This window comes from Xyrauchen texanus, chromosome 1 (genome assembly GCF_025860055.1).
Source record: "Xyrauchen texanus isolate HMW12.3.18 chromosome 1, RBS_HiC_50CHRs, whole genome shotgun sequence".
In the NCBI taxonomy this organism is placed as follows: domain Eukaryota; kingdom Metazoa; phylum Chordata; class Actinopteri; order Cypriniformes; family Catostomidae; genus Xyrauchen; species Xyrauchen texanus.
This window is the reverse complement of record NC_068276.1, coordinates 39,590,108-39,614,968: the sequence shown is the minus strand read 5'-3', so window position 1 is coordinate 39,614,968 and position 24,861 is coordinate 39,590,108. Positions and strand designations below refer to the sequence as shown.

At 37.3% G+C, this 24,861-nt stretch overlaps 1 protein-coding gene across 1 annotated transcript in view; it reads right to left on the bottom strand.

The window, feature by feature from the left end:
* Nucleotides 1–2,062: 2,062 nt before the first annotated feature.
* Nucleotides 2,063–24,861, bottom strand: part of LOC127634948 (A disintegrin and metalloproteinase with thrombospondin motifs 18-like) — an 82,681-nt gene continuing 59,882 nt past the window's right edge. Inside the window, exons 17-23 of the mRNA XM_052114756.1 lie at nucleotides 17,951–18,071; nucleotides 17,174–17,300; nucleotides 11,283–11,487; nucleotides 9,152–9,346; nucleotides 6,837–7,082; nucleotides 6,503–6,668; nucleotides 2,063–5,055 (exon numbers count right to left, since the gene is read on the bottom strand). Of these exons, the coding sequence (XP_051970716.1) occupies nucleotides 4,937–5,055; nucleotides 6,503–6,668; nucleotides 6,837–7,082; nucleotides 9,152–9,346; nucleotides 11,283–11,487; nucleotides 17,174–17,300; nucleotides 17,951–18,071 (1,179 nt within the window). The 3' untranslated portion in view covers nucleotides 2,063–4,936. The remainder of the gene's footprint in view (nucleotides 5,056–6,502; nucleotides 6,669–6,836; nucleotides 7,083–9,151; nucleotides 9,347–11,282; nucleotides 11,488–17,173; nucleotides 17,301–17,950; nucleotides 18,072–24,861) is intronic.

The window sequence follows — 24,861 nt, the reverse complement described above, 5'->3', positions numbered from 1 at the left end:
GATTATATCAGACATTGGAACAAATTATGTGGGAGCAGAGCGAGAATGAAGGGAGTGTCTTGCTCACCTGAATCACGGTAAGCTTAAGCATGTAATGATGAATGAAGGAAACAAATGGAGTTTCAATCCTCCCTCAGGAGCTCATCATGGAGGAGCATGGGAAAGGCTTATATGTACCGTTAAAAAGGCTCTGTATTCTGTCCTATAGCTACAGGCTTTAGATGAAGAGGGACTAAAGACAGCACTCTGTGAAGTAGAGGCTATGTAGGACGATCTTCCTATTACTAGCATTTCTTATTACGCCAATAATACTGAGCCTCTCACACCTAATCATCTTCTACAGCTGAAAGGAAATCCTATTCTGCACCTGGACTATTCCAACAAGAGGACACCATTTCAAGAGGGAGATGGAGACAAGACCAGCATATCTGTGATCTCTTTTGAAAGAGGTGGACAAGAGAATACCTACCATTAATGCAAGAAAGGCAGAAATGGCATAAAGTTAGAGGAAATCTTAAGCCGAGAGATATGGTTCTTGTCATAGACGACACCTCACCAAGAAACTCCTGGCCTATTGGATGGTCATAGAGACCTTACCTGTCAGCAGCTGGCATGTTCATCGCATTCTTGTCAAAAAAATTTCCAAAATCCTGGAGAGACAGATCAATAAGCTGTGTCTTCTTCAAAATTTACACAGTAACCTGAGTCTTTTATGGAGTTAATGAACTCTATCTACAATTTCTGCAGTTTTTCAATATTTTTCTGTGGATTACATTCAAACTCTTCAGTTTACATTATGTTAATGGACTATTTTCCTGTGGATTATGTATTTTTAATGATCTTAAGGGACATTGGACTTTATATTTTTCATGGCTCCTCAATGATGTTTGTTCATGTATTTAATTGCCATTATGGACAATGAAGGGGCTGGGATATAAGAGCCATAAAGTTATATATAGTGGGAGAATGATAATGTATCAATTTCTTTATTATATTGTTTGTTTAACTTAGTTTTCTGTGCTCCTACTTTGGTAGATAGTATGTAGAGCATGTGTTTTTGCTTTTCCTGTAGGCAACCATTTTAAACAGGAAGTGATGTGGGAGAGTTGGAGGGGAGACAATATATACAAAGTGTTTTTCTCTGATCTTTTTCGAGTAGTGTCAAATGCTCTTTCCTACACATAGAAGTAGCTAAAATTTAAAAGGAAGCCACTACAAGCAGAGTGCTCGTGCACTGAACACATGCAGCCAGATTTTTCTAACCGTTCGTACTCTGAACATACAAAATGTGCGTGCAAGGTGGTAGCATTCACAGTTGAGCCTTTGCTGTCATGAAGAAGTGCTAGAAGATGTAATCGCTGGTAAATATCAGGAGACAAAGGTGGAAACAACAACAGAGGATGTGCACGTTAAGAGCGCATGTAAGAAGGTCAGGAGATGCCTGCATTTCTATAAATTGAGTCTGAAGATCTATAAAGATATCTTTATGGGTCTAAACTCATGAAGAGAAGTAGCATTGCACCAACCACCTGTGTATGCGATCACACTCGAATGTATAATTTGAAAAGTGAACATCCGACTGTATGCAACTGTTGAGCATCTTAAATTAAGTGTACTTTGAGCTTTCCTTGAATGAAGTATTGATAGCGAAAATAAGAAGCCTCCATCACTCAACAAAGTAAATGCATGATGCTGAAGCAGCAGTAGCATCATCCGAGGTAAGGTTGAATGACACTAGTTTGGGTGAAGAGTGCTTATCGAGAATGCACAAGACAGGGCATTCTCGATAAGATTTTAACCTCCAATGAAATATTAGCTGAAATCCATTGAAATCCATTGTGCTCCTGGCTTGATGTACAAAGTAATTTCACAGTTTCTGTTGTTGTGATAACAGCATATCAGTTTTCATTCCTTAAATATTGAAGCTTTTCCATGATTCAACAGCTTTTTTAATTGTCAAAATATCTCCAAAAGCACCACTAAAGGACTACAGTAAATCAAATACTTTTTTATTTAAAAACTTTCAGTGAAAATATTAAATATTACACTTATAGTGTGCTATTATACAGGCAGCTCCCCTCAAAACAAAACTCTAGCCCATGAACTATTGTGACATATAGTAATAAATTACACACTTTTTCAATTCAGACAGCGATGGAAGACATTGCAAAATGATGCATTTGTACAACATATACAGTATGCAGTCACGGCTAAATTATGTTTAATTTTTTTTTTCATGATTAGGAACACTTTCGAACTTGAGTATGGAACATGGGTAATATAGGAGACCAAGAGTTCATTTGTGGAGATCCAGAGGTTTTAACAAAGTTATACAACTAGAAATAAACTTTAAAGTACTCTTTAAAATGTTGCAGGTAAAAGAAGGATAGAGCACCCTGCAGTGCAACATCTACTTTTATAAGTGACCTTTTGCACTCATTATTATATGCAAACAGCCCCCTAAGGGATCCGGATTGGTAATGAAGTGTGTGGAATGAAACAAGGATAGTGTTAGAACTGGTGCTATATTTCAATTCATTTAAAACTTTATTGTCTATCACATGATGATAGAAAATTGTCTTGGGTTAGGGGCTCACAAACAACATCCAAACATAAAAAGACTCACAGAAAATTACATTAAAACTCAAACAATTCCATAAATAAATAAGAGCAAGTGTGCAAGTCTGCATAAAGAAAAATTGTGACAGTCTATTTGGCCTTATTTAAAATGGATATTGCAGAGGGAATGAAAGAGTTTTTATAAATTCTCTTTTTGGCCAGAGGCTCTCTGAAATGGCTGCCTCATGGTGGTGGCTGAAAGAAGTGATGAAGGGGATGTGAAGGGTCCGTAGTGATTGAGTCTGCCTTTCTTTTTACTGCATGACTGTGAAGGTCTGAAAGTTGGATTTGAATTGTGCCAGTAATTTTAGTTGCCTGCTTGATGATGAGTTTTTCCTTACTTTTCACTGTCAGAAAGTTATACCAGGATGTAATATTGAATGTGAGGACTGATTTGATGAGTGACCAGTATACTACTGTTAAAAAATCCCATCTAGCATCAAAACCTTTCATCCTCCTCAGGAGAAACATGCAGTGTTGGGCCATTTTGTAGACTCCATTCTGCATGCTGTGTGAAGGAAAGGAGATGGTTGATCTCAGTGCCCATGTATTCATGTGCCAACTGCTCAAATGTTTAATATTAGAGCACTCCTAGTCTGATAAGAGTTCTGACCCAACCTATCTGAGCCTTGTGCAAAGCTTACAAAGGTAAAGCATCAGTAAGTGTAGCTCTACTTTTCTGCCAAGCACACACACTGGGCACGTACAAAATAGCAGAGGGAAAGAGGGAGAAAAAGACAGAGTGAAAGAATGAGACAGAGACCACTAACAAAGTAAACTGAGATGAGGTCCCAAGTCCTGAGAGGTTTGGGTTTGTTAGCTGCTCCTCATTCTAAGCATGACACTCACTTCTGCACACTAATTGGTCCCCCCAAAGTGAGTGAGAGCAACCTACATGACTCTTTCTGACACACATCTGGGACGAGCGCACCACCTGTGAGAAAGCACTGCATGAACTGCACACAAATTACACACACAAACATGGTTCCTCCTCCAATGGCTCCACTATATATATTTCAGCAGAAACCCTGATTTTTATTAATGATAAATCCATCTTATCTGTTTTAGTCCTCTATGATGATCAGATGGGGTAGTGACACAACCTTACAATAGAGTATACCAGGTTGTTCAACTGAGATAAAATGAGCATCTTAATGTCTGTTAAAATCAGTAGCCTGGTGGAGATGTTGAAACAATGCTCGCCATGTGGATTTTTTCAGCCAATGGTGACAGTAAACCATGGTTTCATACAAGAATACTGAAGACAGCTCTAAATATGTAAGATTGTGTGGTCTAGTAAGTGGTCTGGAGAGAAACACAAGGTCACACCAATGATCAGTATGGAATGAGAATGTGCTCTGCAGTTATTGTTGCACCAAAAACACAGATAGATTCACTGATTTAGTCATGGTAGTATTAGATTAAATCGTTTTTCACCAAAATTCTGTCATAATTTACTCACTCTCATGTTGTTCCAGACTTGCACAATCTACTTTCTTCTTTGAAACACAAATGGAGATATTAGGCAGAATATTAGTCCCAGTTACTATTCACTTTCTTTAAATGGAAAAAAAAAAGAAAGTTAAGCTAAGAAAGTGAATAGTGGTCAAGGATAATGCTCTACATTTAAGAATATAACACAGAAGAAATAAAGTCATATGAGTTTGGAACAACATGAGGTTGAGTAAATTATGACCATTTTCATTTTTGGGTGAACTATCCCTTTTACTTATTACAAGTTGAGGATGTGGTGTTTCAGTTTTATGCTCTCACAAATGTCTAGATCTATGGGTAAACAAATACAGTTTCATGGGTTTGTCAGGCACTCAAAGAGAAAACACAAATTCTACAGTAGGCTACTTCAGATGTGAAAAGTTACACTTGAAACATGAACCACAGTTACTCCAATGTTAATCTGGCACTCTTCTAAGAAACACAAATAAATGAATTGATGACAAAGACATGGAATGCTCTTAATGGCTTAGACTGAAAGTTGCATCTCAAAAAGAAAAAAGGTGAGAACTAAAAGATATTTACAATATGAATATTGTGCAGTTCCACTTCTGATATGCCACTGATGAATCCAGAATCAGATGTAGCTTTCCAGTTTACAGATTGCGGGTTCTTCTGATGCCAGTCTCTCATAATTTTTAACATCTCATCAGTCTAGGGACACGGTCCTGTTGAATGGCTCTTTTTTTTTTTTTGGCCACGTCTCGCAAAAAAATCTATTTTGTCCATAGTGGTCATCTTTATCATTATAAGTACAAACCTCAGTGTCAGTCAGGAGGCTCATGGGAAGTGAAGATCTTCTGCTTTATTGTCTTTTCGTGGAACAGGACTTGCAGCATTGTTGACCATAAAATTTGTGATTGCAAACACCATGCTGAGGCACCAGATGACACCAGCTGAAGAAGTCAATGCAAGGCTGGTCTTCTGTTGGTGGAAAGCAGCACATGACTATTATGAATTTAAGCCTCAATACATGTGCACACTAACACTCAATGCTATTGTTTTAGTACTGTTTATACTTACAACACAATGTCACTTTTCAGAGGTTATGTGTTGTAAACCATTATAAACCTGAACAGACCAGGTCTCTGAATTCCCCCACATTGAGTTATTCCCTTAACAACATAAACAACTTTGCACACTTATGATCACTGTGGTATGGGATATGTTTTACCACAGAAAGATATATTTACAATGTTTTAATTGTCATTGTACTTGATCAATATGCTATAAACACCACTGTTATTTATCAAGCTTGATAATTGTGTATATGATACATTTGCATTTAGTCATTTAGGAGATGCTTTTATCTTAAGCAACTTACATATAAGGAACATAGCAAGCAATTTGTCACACAAAAGTCAACAATATATGCAGTATCACACTGACAAGTTATCAGAGTAGCTGGAGTAGTAGAGAAGCTAGCACAGGAGAAAGAAACAGACAAGGAATGTTTATTTATTTATTTTTATTATTTTTTAATTTAGGATTTAATTGAAATTGTGAGTGAATGTTATTGTTGTGTAATCAGAGCAACAATAACAAATATACACTGTGAAAGATGCTCAGGACTGGTAACCCAGAAGGTTGCTGGTTCGATTCTAGTAAGCCAATGTGCCCTAGTGCAAGACACTTAGCTGTGTTCCAAATGACACACTATACACTATGCACCTACAAAATATACTATGCACTCAGCCATGTAGTGTATGAATTTTCAAAAAGTACTATCATCCCAAATGGAACACTTAAATGTTTTTTATTACACAGAAGAGTTTACCATTTAACAGCTGACGGGAAAGCACACGTGATGTGTTGCCACTAGTTTTAGCAGGTTAGCCAACTTCAGTTCAACACTTGTATCTTAAACATCATACATATTCACACAGCTTAGGGTGATGGTAAAGCATTCAACTCACATTTATTAGGTGCTGAATCTATTGCAACATTCTTCATTATTTACAACTGTTTTGTCAGCACAGCAGCACAGACAGATAACTCCGCCCCTTCCGCTATGTATGGCAAGCCATGTGCACTGAGTTCATGAAGTGTCCAACATTCCACACTCCGTTTTGACAGTTGAAAATGTACATTATCAGGGTACTCAAAGTACACTTCTTTTTGCTGCATTTTCTGCGTTAACATACTACTCGCACTACTTACACTACAAAATGGCATAAAATATTGCAGAAGTGTGCGGTTTGGGACGCACCTACTTAACTTTGTTCCTTTAATATATTCACGGTGCTGTTCTATGGTGACATCATGTGCAATTCATTGAAATTAATTCCATCGACCCCAGTTTCCAATATTCTAAAATATAAAAAAGGGAGGGAACTATTAAGGAGAGTAAATGCAAAAAGCAAGCTTGTACCTTTAAGTGTGGGTGGAAGAGGAGGGGCTGGAGCAGGACAGAAGTGTGTATAGCAGGCTTGTGAGCTTATGGGTTTCTGATGAGGTAAACAGCCTACTGACGGACGCCCTTGCCTCAGACACTGAACACTACGTGTCTGCACCCCGCCACCACAGGATACCGTGCACTGAAAAGCAGAGAGACAAGACAGGAAGATTACGGTCTGTCAGCTTATCAACTAATACAGTTATCAGGCATTTTCAGTCATTGGCAGATGGAGAGACTGGAAACCAGACCCAGAACAGATCTGAATGTGTACAGTCAAAACTGTGTGACACTTATTGGTGGTGTATACCTGCTGCCAAGGAGATGAGTACCAACCCAGGGTCACAGAGGAGCTGCTCTTGTCTGAGCTAGGCTGGAGAAGCTGCAATGTGGGCTCTGGGCATGGGCTGTTAGTACAAGCTTGCTCAAGGTCTGTTTGGGGTTTGCGTAGGTTCCTGCACCTCCTCATGGGGAATTCTGTATAGCCTCCTTGGGAGTCTTTTTCCACACAGCGCAGCTCCCTTCTCCTTACTCCTGCCCCACAAGATGTCGAACACTGTGTAAAACATCCAATGGAAGTGAAATTAAATAATAATGTACATACAGAGGGTGAAACCATTCGAAATTGAATAGAGAATTCTAAATAATTGTATTATTATTTAATTCCTGAATTTAGAATTAATGAGAATTGAGGTAAATAACATGCAGATGCAGAATTTAAGGAAGTAGAATTAAAGTAGAATGAAAATTCTAAAAAATTCATAAAAAGACAAAACGCAGTAACTATGGCAAAAATTACTTAAAATGTACTTGGTTTTAGAGTGGATTTTCCATTTACTGCAGTTTTCACATCACATCTGGGCAAAGTCATCTGTCAAAGGACAGAGTATTAAGTATGGGCGATAATACTAATTTACTTTTCAATTTGATACCAAATTCTTTTAGGCCAATATCGCCGATATCAATACCGATACCTCTATTAAATTTAATTTTTACAAATCTTTGGATAAAATGAGTAACTTTATTATTACTTAAATTATTTATGTATTTATGGTCCTAAACAAAAAAATATTAGGCTGTTTTGTTTACCCTTTAAAAATTAATTAGTATAAGCCACATATAAATATCAAAATTAACCATAGATACTTATTATTATATGGTTACTATTACTAAAACCAAGTTACAATATGGATACTACAGTAATGCTGTAGTAAAACCATGGTTACTTGTATCATAACCTTGGTTACTGCCAAAAAAACAAAAAAAACATGGTTACTACAGTCATGATTACTAGTCATGGCTAATAAAATATTACTACAGAAAATCCATGGTAAGTTTTCATAAGGGTATAATTTATTACTGACAAGGATTAAAGATCGTTATCACTGCTTTAACAACTCTGAATTTAAATAAACCTGTAAAAATTGTCTAGCAAGCCCATTATAATACGTCACATCTAGGTTACATAGTGTGAATAACTCCAGATGATGTTTATCTGTTATTACCTCAGAAAAGCACTGCTCCCTCTTTGAACAGATGCAATGACTGAAAGGATGAGCGCTGTCTGACTGCTAGTGTACTTTAGCATTTCTGCCCATCAAGATGAGCGGAAGAAAAAATTGTTCTGGTGCCATGCAACAATTAAATATTTTTTTCCACTCTGAAGCTTATGAGATGCATTAATATTCATGTAATCTAAATAATAGGATCACTTGTTAAAAAAAAAAATCTAAATTAATATTTTTACGTGAAGATCAATATTCTTGATACCACATCAGTAACGGAAGTATCGATACTTTAGTATCGAACCGCCCATCCCTACAGTTTATTGCCCAAGAATCTTGATTTCACTCAAGTTTGACAAAATGTGTAGTTGCTGCATTTTGCCTTTTGCATGGCAGTGCCGTTAGTGGAAATTTTTTACCCATAAACAAGTTATTGTACACACAATGTTTCAATATTTCTAGAAATATTAAATTATATTAATAATCAATGTTGGAAATGCCACCTACTGTAATTTGCCTTTAATTGATAAGCATTTTACTGAATGTGTAAATTTTATTAACTAATTACATAAAGCCTTTAAAATGGAGCCAAACATCTGGATGGCTAGTTGTCTATTCTTGCACCTTTAAAATTACCCTGTTATTTACGTTCTCTGAATTGCAGTTCAATCAGTTTCTCTTCTTGTCATTTCAAATCAAAATCAATGTAAGATGCGGCAAATTCAGTTTAACTCATGACTGTATGAGAGCTGTAAGAAATTGACGTATAAATACAGAATGGGAAGAGAGCTAAGAGAGGAAACTGCACAGCTTTGCCACTTATCTGCATGAGTGTCTGTAATCAAAGTGCACTGGAGAGCTTCATGCACAGATGTTGCTCCAACCATGTGCATCCATAATAATATGTGCATCTCACAAGCAATATGAAATGTCAAGAAACAATGACATATATGCTGACTTGATATGCTACTTGCCATTGTGAGATTTGCATAACAGTGTATATTTGTAAACATGAATAATTCTGCATAAGGGTTGGTGAAAGTGTTTGTGAGCATGATACATGATACCATTTGTGTGTGTAGTTCAAGGTAATGTTTAATATTACTATGAGGGGACCTACCTCTCCCCAGGCACTAGCTCTCCACAGAAGATGCTCATTCTTGGGGCAGCGGCTGAGCACACAGGTCTCCTGGGCTTTGGGCTTCAGGTGTAATTTACACATGCTGTCAGGCACCACTACAGTCCTGGCACCTGGAGCAGTGCTCCTGCAGAAAACACTGCGCTTCTTCAGCCCACGCCCACAGGTCTTAGAGCACTGGGGGGGAGGGGGGGAGAAAAACTCAAAAATGAGAATGAACATAAAAAAGAGAGTTGCCTCTGAGTGATGTTCGTTTAAACATAGTAAAGGTCAGCGTGGCATGCCGTTCACCTCCAACAGTTTATATGAATGCTCAGAGAGCGAACTCACCCTGACCTTTATGAGGAATTAAGTCAATATTAACTACTACAGCCAAATCTTCTGAAAGATCTCACACTATTCACACAAAACACAGATTTATGATTTATCATATTATGATCAGATCAAAAAAGTATTCTACATTGTTGATAATGATTGCTCTTTTTCTCATTTACTTAACTAATCAATTTGGCCTCCAGCTTGCATGAATTTTGAAGGGGAGATCTTAATACAAGAATGTCTGAAATGAAATCTGGCGATTTGCTTTAACACTCTCTGGGGCTTTTGGTAAATGGAAAGATAAAGATGGATTATACTGCCACAAGCAATCCAATTACACAGAGCATTCACACAAATATATACACTCAAGCAGAACAACAGTATAAAACACTAGATACAAGATATGGAGAAAATAACCTTGAGTAAATCAATAAATGAAAGAGCAAGACGGATGGAATACAATGTGCCATTCATGTCCTACAACAGCAGGGGGCAGTAGCATCATACTGAATATTTTTTCAGTTATGTTGTACTCAGCAGCTAAAATCATCTCCTTATAAATGACAAGTTAAATACTTGTTTAGTAAATACTTTAAACTAAATTGAATACAGTTTTGAAATAAATTCTATCATAAGCAAATTACACTTAAAGTGACAGTTTACCCACAAATGAAAATTCTGTCATCAGTTACTCAACCTGATGTTGTTTCAAACCCATATTACTTTTTTCTTAAGAACCTAAAATAAAATTTGGTAACACTTTTTATGAAGCCCATATTTATAATGCCTTGTAAAGGCATTATATATGGATGAAACTGCATTCATAATGTCTCATAATACACCTTATAATAAGTTATAACTTCTCATAAACAATTATAACTGTCTACACTTATTATTCATTATAAGACTTCCTCTACTCATAGTTACACTTAAGAGTACAATGCATTAAAACACAAGCAACATCCAATTTTAATGCAGCAGAAGCTGGTAAACTGTCAAAAGGCTTTATGACATGAAGTGGGCTTTGCCTGCTTTAAGTACATTTACAAAAGTAATTTTGTAAAATCTTCTTAGAAACAGCCATAACATAAACTTGTAACATGCAATACATTACAATTCAAACTTATACAATGAAAGTTATTTATAAAATAATTCTCCAAATAAGAATCACAAACATTAAAGTTTATTAAATAGATGTGTTTACACCCAAAAAGATTGGGTACATACATTGATCACAGGGAGAGAGAGATTTTCTGATATACTTTAACCTTGTAGCTTTATAAATGTTTTTGTAATATCTCAAAATGTACATTGAATGGGTGTTATTTTGTATTTTGTGTTTGTGTAATGTATATCATTTCCAGCATGAGTTGTAATGTCTTTTTGTCACTATAAATAAAGCATTTCTATTATATACAGTATATTACAAATCCATAATACATATGCAGATAAAAATGGGATGTTGCTGGTGTTTTAATGCATTATACTCTAAGCTATAACAATGAATATGTATTATATTTTATTATAATTGTGGTTACAATTATTTATGAGAAGTTATAACCTATTATAAGGAGTATTATGATACATTACTAATGCATTATAATGACTTTACAATTCATTATAAATATGGGCTTCTTAAAACTTTTACTGACAATTTTAGGCACTATGTTAGTTTCAGTAGTTCTACTTATGGGTTTAAAATGCATCAGGGTAAATGAGAGTATATGATGACAGAAATTTAAAATTTCAAAGATGGAGAGAGTGTTTAGTAGGCTGCAAGTTCATCTAGACATACCTGTGACCAGGAGCCAGTGTTCCACTCTGGAGGACATGGCTGAGTGTTGCAGGGCTGGAGCTGGGCCGGAGCGATTACCGGACATAAGGAGTGAGCCGCCACCTCATCACGCTGGTATGTCACTTTCCTCATGCAGCGGATGTTTCGTGTCTGCTGCCCACCTCCACATGTTCTACTGCACACTCCCCATTTACCTGTTGTCCAGCTGTCATGACAAAAGATGTGACCTTCAGTGGAGAACCTTTTTCAAAAGGTTTGAACATTTGAGCAAACTTTAACATGGAAGAGGACCCTTTACACACTATATAGCACAGACATGTGAGGTGCCTACTCATATACACACAGAAAAGCATTATTTAAACGTAATTTACTTAATATGATGATCATTCAATCTACCTACCTACCGACCAACCTAATTAGCCTGTAAGCCACATGACAGAAAGAACTAATCAAGAGAGCACATACATCTATCTGCATCCACCCCACCCTTTTATCTGTGTTCTTTGATGGGCACACACTCATTTTCACCTAATCTTTACAAGTTCATGTTTCTAGCCTAAATATTGTAACATTATCAAAAGCTGGAAACACAGTGAAACACAAGTCAATAAAAAAAACCTCTGCAATCTACACATTGTAAAATATTTCAAAACTTAAGGCAAGTATATCAGGCAACTGTGAGCAATAGATTCTGTAAATTCTGTAACAATAGGTTTCACTGCAGCAATATGATTAACAACAGCTGGAATGAATAAACAGCTTCCTTCTGAATACTCACAATATGTCATATACGGCTTTGGGCACTTTTTTCTCCCCTTTTCTCCCCAATTTGAAATACGCAGTTCCCAATGCGCTCCTCGTGGTAGTGTAGTGACTCAATCTGGGTGGTTTTTCCGCATCTGAGACATCAATCCGTGCATCTTGTTTAGCACCTTACCACGGAGACATAGCGCATGTGGAGGCTTCACACTATTTACCGCGGCATCCACGCACAACTCACCACGCGCCCCACCAATAGCGAACCACATTATTGTGACCACGAGGAGGTTACCCCATGTGACTCTACCCTCAAGAGCAACCGGGCCAATTTGGTTGCTTAGGAGACCTGGCTGGAGTCACTCAGCACGCCCTGGATTCAAACTTGTGACTCCAGGGGTGGCAGTCAGCATCTTTACTAGATAAGCTACCCAGGACACGTAACACATTTGTGATATTTAGTGTAATAGTGCCCACTTTGGCCAATCATTCACAAAAATCACTGACTTCCTGCAAAAGTCCAAGCTGTGAAAGTGCAGTGCTGTCCTCCAGTGCTCAGATAGCAGTGCTGTTCCTGCTTCTCTTGGCCATACATGAAAAGAGGCTTTAAAATAGAGCTGGGCAAGCCAGGGAGAGATTAGTGCAAATGACAGCTCTGACGAGAGCTGTGGCCGCCACACCAGACAGACGCCCCGGGTCGAGTTCTTAGAAGACCCGGTTCCACCCAGCCACTCCTTAGGCCCTGCACACAGACTTGTGCCATGGAGCTGAGAAAAATCCTTTTATTTTCTCTCCAACCATTTGACAAACTGGAGGGAGAAGGCTAAACTACAATTTTCTTTGAGGGGAGAAACACAATCCATTGCACAATGTGCCTTTTCAATCCCCTTTTTGCTCTCCCTGCCACATAAATGACAATGTGTCATTGGTCAGAGTGCAAACTTGCCTTGCCTCACTGCAAACCACTGCTGGCTCTTGTTTTAATTTTGTCGTTCTGGAGTCTTTCAATAACTTGCATATTTCAAGCCATGCAATTAAATGAGAAATATCTTTGGGGACGCAACCGTGGACTGCCACACATTTCCAGATACTGTCTCATTTCGCTGGCATTGTCTGCCCAAAATATTGCATCTTAGATGCCAAATCTCTCTATGATATTTAAGCTACCGTTGGTTGTATGGCGGAAAAAGGCAGAATTTCTTGTGCTCTCTGGGAAATGGTTTTGGTTTGGAACCTTTTGTCAGTTTAAGTGCACAGAAAGAGCCATCTATTTTCCTAAAGCCACTTGGCTTTTTGCATTTTCTTGCTATAAATATCAGTTGAAATCGTCCAAAGCATGTACATTAACCACACGACTGTAAGGTATTATGTTTTTTGTAGCTACATTTGTTTTTTTAAGATATAAGAAATTGTCTTTATTATGATTCATTACAACGTATTTGTGGTGTGTATCTGAAGGAATGCAGAGCTGATTCTACGAAAGTCTGGTAAGCAACTCTTAAGCAGTCTGCACTTTGTTTAACAAAATTAAACATATAACCATGTGACACTGTCAAGAAATAAAGGGACCAGGGGAATGCTGAGGGCACTGCAGAGGTATTTAAGGCATTTATCTTTTCAAGTGAAATTTTAGGAGAACAAACCAACTTGGCCTGTGTTTGAAGTGACCGCACTTCAAGCACCACAGAAGCAGTAGTGTAACCTTTGCAGATGGGAGTTTTTCGGAAGACTGAATCTGAGACTGCAGGCTGTAGCCCTGAGCTAGCGCTTGATTCCTGGCTGGCTAGATGCGCTCAATCCCCATGGGGATGCAGTCTCTCTGGCTCCATAATAAACTATGGACAGGCCACTCAACACCAGATATTTGCTGGAAAGATAAGCAGAAGCTTTTTCTCTCTCTTTCTCTTCTCACTTGAACACATGTCCATACATTTTCTGGAAGTGTTTCTAAAGGACTATTTATTTTCCCTTAGAATTTTTCCTGAAGCTATTTTTTCAGTTTTCCTTGGCATTCATAAATTAAAGCACTTAATGCCTCAAACAACAATGTTTCAGGAGTCTGAAGTAAAAATTAGACATTTAAAGGGATATTTCACTCCAAAATGGAAATTCGGTCATTATTTACCTACTCTCACACTGTTCCAAACTCTTTCTTCCACACAATAGGTGATCTAAGGCATATCTTAGCCTCAGTCACCATTCACTTTCACTCTACGGGGGAAAAAAAGTTCAGTGAAAGTAAATGGTGTTTGAGGCTGTCAGTCCTTAACATTCTGCCTACCATCTCCTTTTGTTTTTTGTGGAAGAAAGAAAGCCCTTTACTAACTCTAATGTGTGAGCCAGCAGTAGGCAGGATGCTTATGTCATTGAGGTGTGACGTCAACTGGAGGCAGACTGGGATTACTGGTAATCTCTACTGGTAATCATAGCCCCCTCTGCTCACTACAGCACAGTGAACGTTAAAGTGTTATAGGGTTACAGGCCCATATCAGTTGTGAGTGAAAGGAACCTGTGAAGTCTGTGATTGCACATCCAGCACAACAGCAGTCATGCTGCTCTCCCATCAACCCCGCTGTTGTTTTCAATTACTCTCAGTTATTGGACTATTTGTCAGACTTTGAATGGGACAAGCCAAATCGGTTAGAGCTTCATGTTGCTGTAAGAAAATGATCATATGGTCCTGATTTCCCTTTTAGCATCGCCTCGCTATTGCCTGCACATTACAATTGGTCACAGCCAGCATTTCACACGTAGACCTAAAATTTAAGTCCACAGAGAAAGGGAGGGAAGGAAAGAGGGAGGGAATACAGTGAAGGGGTAAAGGAGACATTTGTTATCTGAGTGCCAGAATAGAGTGTCACTAACTTTCACCATGGTAAGTGAGGGACACTAGGTATGTAGCTGAGTTTAAGTAAACCTGAGGCTGTAAATACTGATGTAGGAATGGCAGTAAGACTCTCGAGATGAGGATAGACCGACTGTTTTCAGCACCTCATTTCATAGTCTAAAACCAGAGTTTATTTCATTTATCCAGCTCATTTCCAAGAATAACATTTATCCTTTTCCTTTCATACCCTTCACTGTAAATATATGTGGGAGTCTTCAATAAATATGGCTCCAAGTCCTGAAATATTTGTATAGTAATTCACTCTGTCCTTCAACATGTCTCCCTTTTAGTCAACAGAGACAAGACAGAACGAGTGGCAGACCTCCTATGTCTTTGTGTGTTTGAGACTGATTGTGAGTGCATGTAGAGCTGTTCTGATTTACACAACCCTTACACAAGTTTACACTTTTCTGAAGTCAACAGAAATCTGTAAATGTTAGTTTTTATTAAAATATACAAATGTGTTTTTAATTATTTAGTAATGTCCTGAAGAAGCTGCACAACATATTTAAATATATTACACTAAACAAAAAAATATCTGCAATTGCATGCATATGCAAACAAACACACACACGTGTGTCTTGGAGTTTGGGCAGTAAGGGTGCAGTCAGTTCCTGTCTGGAAGCTATGTTAATCATGCTTTCTTTAAGGAATTGAGGAGAGAGTAGAACTTGAGGAAGAACGTGCCCACACTGAAGCCACCACAGCTGATTTCAGACAGCCATACCAGGGCACTGTGTAACACCAATAGCGCTGAAGAGAAGCGAGCAAGTAACAAAAATGTCTATTTTGACCACAAACCTTAATCAGGGAGATAATTTGATATTCCACTATATTTTTAGTTTGAACATTAACTTTATTACCACCTGCTGGTGGAAAATGTAGGAACTGAATTTGGACTTTGAGCTGAAAAAGAGGTGGTATTAAAACGTCTTAACGCAATGACCTATTTCTCCTATATTAACCCAAATTAACCATTAACCAATCATTAACATACAATACACCCACAGATAGCACTAACATTCCCACCCACACTCACTTGCAGTTTGCACTGGAACAAAAAAACATTAATAAAACATAGCACACGGTCATTGCGCACTCACAAAAATATTACTTAATTTATATTACAATTACTTCTTCTGTTATCATTCACTTATCTTTATCTTGATCCAAACCAATAGGAATTTCTTTCAAACATGACTGGAAAAAGATTAACATATTTTTCCATTTATAAAAAAAGGTGCAATCAAAGTGAGTGATGACTAAGTTTAATCTTCCTAACATCTCCTTTTGTACTGGATTTATTAACTGTGAAAGTTGTAGTTAAAGATTTCTAAATGTGTTTAGGCTATTCGTTTTTTCATGATAAATACTCTAGTTTGTTTTTAAGAAAGACTATTTACGTTAGCCAAACCACAGCATTGTGGAGCCATTCATGGTCTAAGCTGTGCTTAAGGCATTATCATTACAAATGTCACAGTTAAAAAATGGGAGAACAATGGTAAACTTTCATGAAGGCAACTAAAATTTAGAATGGTTAAAGGGATTCAAAATTGGACTTCCATGGACAAATGGACAAATTATTGACAGTTTTTCTCTTGTTCTATCCTACTCATGTTCTAACTGGTCATGTTTGCCTTCACATATTTAGAAGTTGACTTAAATCATGAGGACTGTGTCCTGCTGAACTCATTCTGAATATCATTCTTCTTCTAATAAAATGTCTAAACAAATGCATGCAGCTACAGTCTCCAGTTACTTTTATAATTTTTTGAGGTGCAGGGGATTTTGGCAAGTGAAAATGCTAGTGAATTTGGAATCCTACTAGTCACAGTTGTAGGTGAGCCAAAAAGTTAATGTCAAGTCCTGGTCATATTCCAAGTCTTCTGAAGGCATGATAAATATACTCACATATATCGCAGACTACTTTTATGATACATTTGGGTCCTTTTTAAAGTGAGCTCTTGTAATGAAAAGATGAATTGTGATATACATTCAAACATATTTTAGGTTCAGTATATAAAAAAGAAAGTCATATGGGTTTGGAACAACATGAGTGTGATTAAATTATGACATATTTTTATTTTTGGGTGAAACTATTACTTTAAGAAGCCTGATGGGGACACCAGCACAAACATTCTATGCTGGAGACTACCATCCAAACCATATGGTTGTTACCAGCAACAATAGTCTTTTAACAGCGAACATGTGTACACACAAACACACACATACACAGAGAGACTCTTACTAGGCAGGGCAGGGCTGTGTGTTACACAGGTGGGAGCCCACCACAGGTCTGGTCTGGGGGTTGCAAAGAGAAGAGTTGACCTGCATTTGCTGATCCTGCAGACAAATCACCTTCGTTGAGACCCGACCTGAGAGAGAGTCAGACAGATGTAGAGATAGTGAGGACAAACACTTCACATGTACTCTCTCTGGAAGTGTTCTCTTCAAAAATGGCCTATCATACTTCTTTATGATTTGGTTAACTAATGCATCCTCTGAGCAATCTTTTGAAAAGGAGAACTTGGAGCATACTGTCTATGAATGGTCTTTCTGGGGATTATGGGAGCTCAGGATGAATGGCAGTACTGTAGTGTGGATTCTGTTGTGGCAAACAAAGCTGGGCCTCCGTTAGTGTGAGAGGCCAGAAAGGGCTGCCAACAGGTCTGCTCTAAAGAAAAGGATGAAGCGCAGATAGAGATCTATGCTCTGGACATGTCATAGTGCTGTGTGCCTGCCACTAACACTCAGACAACTGACTGTGAATGGAGGAGCCACTACCACACAGATGAGTGAATGAGATTGGGGTGGGGAGGAGGGGTGCACACTTGTTTCTTTCTCTCGTTCACAAAGGTGATTTTGATGGCCCTGGCCACAAACTTACACACACTAGAAACACTGTTCCTTCCTTACACACACAAGCACAGAAATCATATACTCTTTATCTTGCTGACCTACACACAAGTGTAACTGTCATATGCAAACATTTGCATAGAGCATGCGGATGTATACATATACTCACCCCCAGCACAAGGTGCCGAACAGTCAGAACGCACCACAGACCAGGTGTAGTTGTGCTTTTTCTCTGGATACGGTAGAGTATATTCCCATGATACACCAGGATTCTTGCCCTGAAGAAGAATCTACAGAGGAGGCAAGGAGATCAAGCGAGCAGGACAGAGGAAAAGAGAGAGACAAAGGAGCCATGGGTCAGTCAAAACAACATTTATAACACTTGCAAAAACTCCCATTTTCCACTGAGGGAGAAGGTGCCAGAGCATCTGTGGCCAATTTTGAGGCTATAGTTCTGTTGGGACTGAGAGATGACACCACAATGCCTCTACATACAGCACTGTCAACTAAGGCTGGACCGCTCCTATTGAGAGATGTTTGAATTAGATTGTGTATGTGTCTGAACTAGGGCTGAAACGATTAGTAGACGTTATCGACAATGTTAACAATAAAAATTGTTGACAAATTTTTTGTTGTCGAATAGTCATTTGATCTCATTTAACGTAACATGAGATCACATTAAACTCTAATGACGACGTGTGAGAGCAGCACCGCAGTTCTGACTGAGGAGAGGAATAATTACACAACTCGCAGTCCAGATGCACTTTAAACTTTCCAAACAGCTTCAGGTGATGTAGATCGCAAAGTATGAGGGAATTATAGTTGTGGAATAAGCAGAGCCGGAGCTCTTTAAAGGAAGCACCCTGGCGTTACATCTTAAATTAAGTTATATTTAATGTGTTATATCTTTATTAAAGTTCAAATAATATGGAATCAGATCATTTAAATAACTACAAACTCAGAAACTGGCATTTCTCTGTGTGGTCAGCGGTTCTTGTCTGAGTTGGGCAAATTTCCCGATCTAAGGGGGAGAGACTGAAACTGCACCCGGCTGATGCACTCTGCTGCGGGGACACTCGTCCCTTGAGCCTGCATGCTTGCTGCAGCTAGATTATAACATGATGGCTCGCGATTTATTGAATCATAATATGAGTCACTGTGCATTTCTTATCGTGTGGAAATTTGCAATACGCACCTTTTTTAATAAGAGAGAGTTTTTTTTGTGAGATAAAGATGAATTGAACTGAACAGAAAGGTAAGTTGAGAGAAAAGTTGCCCCATTATACACTGCAACAAAATACATTTACCATTTGGGTAACACTTTATTTTACGTAGTCCTTGATACAGAGTAATTACTTAGTTAAATTACTTAGTAATAAACATTGTAATTACATGTACCAAAATGTAATTAACATGTAACTAAGTTATGGTACAGCCTGTACTTACAGATTGTAATTACACACATGTAATAGGCAGCTACTGTTACACATATGTAACAAGCCGAGTCTGTTACATACGTGTTACAAACTTGGTACACTGTAATTATGTAAGAAAGTACTTAGTACCACACAATGTAACAAGAAGTACTTAAATATATTAGGCTACTAAGGTCTGCAGTTACATATGGCAAATGTGTACGTTTTGTAGCATTACATGTATGTAACATAAAATAAAGTGAATCAAGATTGTACTTAAGTGGACTTCATGTGTATCTACATACCTTATCCATCTTAAATAACCCACTAGTTCACTGCTAAAATACATGCATTAGCTTCTTTATTACATTAAAATTACAGAAAATTACACAGGTATAAGCTACGTAAAATAAAGTGTATCAAGACTGTACTTAAGTGGACTTCATGTGTATCTACATACCTTGTCCATATGTACCTTAGTTTGAATTAACTCACTAGTTTACAGCTTAAATACATGCATTAGCTTCCTAATTACATTGCAACTACAGAATATTACACAGGTATAAGCTACGTAAAATAAAGTGTATCAAGACTGTACTTAAGTGGACTTCATTTCTATCTTACCTTATTCATATGTGCCTTAGTTTGGGTAAACTCACTAGTTCACAGCATAAATACATGCATTAGCTTCTTAATTACATTGCAACTACAGAATATTACACAGGCATAAGCTACGTAAAATAAAGTGTATCAAGACTGTACTTAAGTGGACTTCATGTGTATCTACATACCTTGTCCATATGTACCTTAGTTTGGGTAAACTCACTAGTTCACAGCATAAATACAAGCAGTAGCTTCCCAACTACATTACAATTACAGAATACTGTATTTTAACTCAATAGTGTAGAGTTGAATTGATGTGGTTACCCTTTCCATCCACCTGCCTGCACACAAAAGGTGACATTATCAAAATGACAAGTCAAATTGTAAATGTATTTTTCCCCTTCAAATACAACATATAATTAGCAATGTAATTAGGAAGCTAATGCATGTATTTAAGCTGTGAACTAGTGAGTTAATTCAAACTAAGGTACATATGGACAAGGTATGTAGATACACATGAAGTCCACTTAAGTACAGTCTTGATACACTTTATTTTACGTAGCTTATACCTGTGTAATTTTCTGTAATTTTAATGTAATAAAGAAGCTAATTAGGGCTGGGATAAACGATTATTTTTTAAACGATTAATCTAGCGATTATTTTTCCGATGCATCGATTAATCTAACGATTCATTTTTCCAGTCCGATTCGATTTCGATTCGATTATCTACCCATGAATTGACTAATAGCAATTTATACATGTTGATTTACATATCTGAATGAAAAAAACATTAATTCCTTAACATTGCAATATATGTTTATTGCTCTTAAAATTCCAAAATAAAGACTATACAAGTGCAAAGTAATGCATTCTTAGTCAGAGTTAGCATTCAATAAAACCTTGAAGCCTTGAAAACACATAGGCCTAGCTTACTGAAAAAGTGCATCTTGTAATTCTTCTTTCAGATTAAAATAACAACTTAATGTCTAGCATTCAATAAAAAAATAAAGGTCACCCAAAATACTTGTTTAGAGCAATTGAAAGAATACAGTAACCAATGTAAACTTGAGGGCTTTAAGCTAATACAGAAAGTGCTTTTCCAACAAAAAATAAATAATGAAAATAAACATTCAGAATTCAACATTTATGGGCCTAGCTTACTGAAAAAAAGCATCACATGCAAATAACAACTTACACTTTCCTTTCACCTTAAGAATAGTGTGTGTGTGTGTGTGTGTGTGCGTGCGTGCGTGCGTGCGCGCGCTCTTCAGGTGCTGGTGCATTGCCGTGGTGCTAGAATGGAAGGCCATCTCCATTTTGCAAAGACGACATATCACGGAATTGTTTACTTTTAAATGAAAGAATTCCCATACTTTTGAGGAGCGAGTGCGTGCCGCCTTGCACTTCTGATAGTCTGAGGAGCTACTCGTGTTGCTACTACGCTCCGGCGCCGCCATCTTTGTTTTGGGTCTGACGAATCGACGCGCATATTTTGCGTCGACGTATTTTTTGCGCCGACGTCATCGCGTTGTCCCAGCCCTAAAGCTAATGCATGTATTTAAGCTGTAAACTAGTGAGTTAATTCAAACTAAGGTACATATGGACAAGGTATGTAGATACACATGAAGTCCACTTAAGTACAGTCTTGATACACTTTATTTTACGTAGCTTATACCGGTGTAATATTCTGTAGTTGCAATGTAATTAGGAAGCTAATGCATGTATTTAAGCTGTAAACTAGTGAGTTAATTCAAACTAAGGTACATATGGACAAGGTATGTAGATACACATGAAGTCCACTTAAGTACAGTCTTGATACACTTTATTTACGTAGCTTATACCTGTGTAATTTTCTGTAATTTTAATGTAATAAAGAAGCTAATGCATGTATTTTATAAGTGAACTAGTGGGTTATTTAAGATGGATAAGGTATGTAGATACACATGAATTGCACTCAAGTACAATCTTGATACACTTTATTTTATGTTACATACATGTAATGCTACAAAACTTACACATTTGCCATGTGTAACTGCAGACCTTAGTAGCCTAATATATTTAAGTACTTCTTGTTACATTGTGTGGTACTAAGTACTTCCTTACATAATTACAGTGTACCAAGTTTGTAACACGTATGTAACAGACTCGGCTTGTTACATATGTGTAACAGTAGCTGCCTATTACATGTGTGTAATTACAATCTGTAAGTACAGACTGTAACATAACTTAGTTACATGTTAATTACATTTTGGTACATGTAATTACAACGTTTATTACTAAGTAATTAACTAAGTAATTACTCTGTATCAAGGACTACGTAAAATAAAGTGTTACCTTGATTTGTTTTTGTTTTGGCTTGTTTTTCTATATAAATATCTAAAACTCCTTTAAAACAATCTACATTGTCTTTAGCAGCTATACTGCAGAAGAAAAAATTGTTATCTGAGAATGTAGTCACAGATCTACTGGACACTCCCAGCACTAATACTGTTCCATCCCTTTCCCCTGAGTACTGCTCATCTGCACCTGTCCCTCGTCACTGCATCAATCAGCTCCACGATATAAAAGCCTGATCTTCCTTTCACTCTTCATCTGGTCTCAACAAAGAATACAGACTAACTTACCTGCTACAGCTGATTACTCCCTGAAGACATACCCTTGCTCTCTCATCCTGGTTCCCGCTCCATCGCTCCTTTGAAGATTCCCCAAGTACATCTCTGCCTTTGTTATGTTTGTTTTATTTTCAATAAACACCACCTCCGGTATCTACACTATCTGTGAGTCTGGGTGTCTGTTAGAGTTGTAAATAAAATTACAAATATTTAAAAATATTTAAAAATCCTTTTAAAAAGATGCATTTTGCTTCTCAAGTAAATGTATCCTGTTTTAAGGATTTTTAGAACATTTGAAATGGAAAACAATACAAAACAACTTAATAAAAATAGGATTTTTTGCAGTGAATTTCTTTACTGAATTAAACGTAATAAAAAGTATTTATCCCCTTTAATTCAGTGAATGACATTTAGAGCTAACGATTAATCTTTACAATAATCGCAGAATAGTCAAATGATCATTCTAATAATTGTTAGATTAATCAATTATCAAAATAATCGTTAGTTGCAGCCCCATTCTGAACTGAAGCTTAAAGCTGAAACAAATGGACAGAGTTGTGGTTTGTGTGAATCCGGTTTTCCTTTTGTGGTATACATTGTAGAATTGGTCTTTTTCCAGTTTCTTTTACATTATTGATTGTGTTTGTATCACTGATGTTTATGTTTCTGTAAGGCTGTATGCTGTAGTTTTGGTGGCTGGTCCTGAACAAGGTTGTATAGTCATTAATCTGAGACTAAACCACAGAGGATGTTCAGCCAGCTCCTCACTAAATATGTGCCACTGCTTGAGGATGGCTCAAAATTCACTGGAAATGGTAAACCACCAAACTATCTATATACAGTATAAATAACAGGGACAGTTCTGCATCAGCTGAAACCACTATCAGCTAAACAGGGATTGAATCCTAAGGGTCATCACACTTACTGGAGAGTTTAAGCAGTACTTATACACAAGACAACAGTAATTGCAGGGTAGCCATAATTTCTGGTCAGACAGCAAACTGAAGTAGTGGATTATGTATACTCTACCCATGCTCTAATAACTATGGATTTGCCGTTCGAATTTAGGGATTAACATTTAAAAAATAAAGTGTGTATCAGACTTTTGCTGATGTTGGCAGATTATCCATAAATCAGTCACAACAGACCCACTAAAGACCCCTCAACCAATCAAGACACTCTGTCAGAATAGCAGGTTAGCCAAAATATATCAATGCTTTCACTAGCCAAACCAAGGCTAGACTGAATGGCCAACCCTAAAACAACTCATGTCTCTTTTTTTTGCCACACCAACACAAATCAGTTTTAACTGAAAACTCTGTTTCAGTCTCCATTACCAAAGTACCCATTACGAGAGTGAGTTTTCTAATGTCTCCATCTTCAGTGAAAGAAAACACTTGAGGGGCATCAAAGAGGATTAATCAATGTGTTTTCCAAAGGAAGTAAAACAAGAAATTAATTTGGAAAGTGCAGTGAGAAACAGTTGCAAGTTAGCAAAGTTTTTACCATATCTTGGCTCACACTCCTCAAAGCATCCAAGCTGAATCTATTGTCCTGGAAGGGATCCATGAGACCCCGCACGCTAGCCTGTTCAAAGCTGCTCCAGATTTACAGCTGGCACTGAATGTGGAGCAACTATCCCAGAATCTGGCTCAGGAGGAGTTTCCCAATCCATCTCTGATCCTGCTAGCCATCTGACTACGGACACAAAACACCACCATGCTTGTGTTTTGACATAGTAAAAATCAAAATGCTGAAAAATGTCTTAACATTTATCAACATGCAAAACATCCTTTCCCACCAAAATGTCTTAACATTTATCAACATGCAAAACATCCTTTCCCACCCAACTACTGCAAATGCAATAATTTTGATGCTTCTGTGTGTTCCTTTGTTGATTATGTTGCAATAATTGCTTTATATTATGTGCTTCTAAACCAGCTTTAGGCCAAACACATACTTTATTATGTGTGTGGTCAGCTTCAGCATGCTTAACATATGTTCTTGCATTACTGTGGCAGTAACAAACCTCAGTACTCGAGGGGGGACAACAGTTGCCTTCAAAGGTTTGTGCCATAAAACCGCCTGTGTTATTATTCAGATAAGTAGCTATAAATGTATTGTCTAAATTACTTGCTCAGCAATATTGACTTCAAACTGTTGATCTGCCATGACAGTAGTTGATTTAAAAGAAGAAACTTGGCATGGAAAGCAGACAGTATACACTAATGTTAGCTTAAGTGCTGCTTGCGCAATGGTGAGAATGCAAACCAATGATTTTTCTTCAAAATGCACTTGCTTGAGGTTAATACATTTTATTAAATATGATGAAATGAAACACATTTAACGATTAAACTATAAAATGTTTATAGTAATACGTATGTGGATAAAAAAAAGTGATTTAGCTGCAACAAGTCATGTTATTGAATAATTTGTTCATGACTGGACTA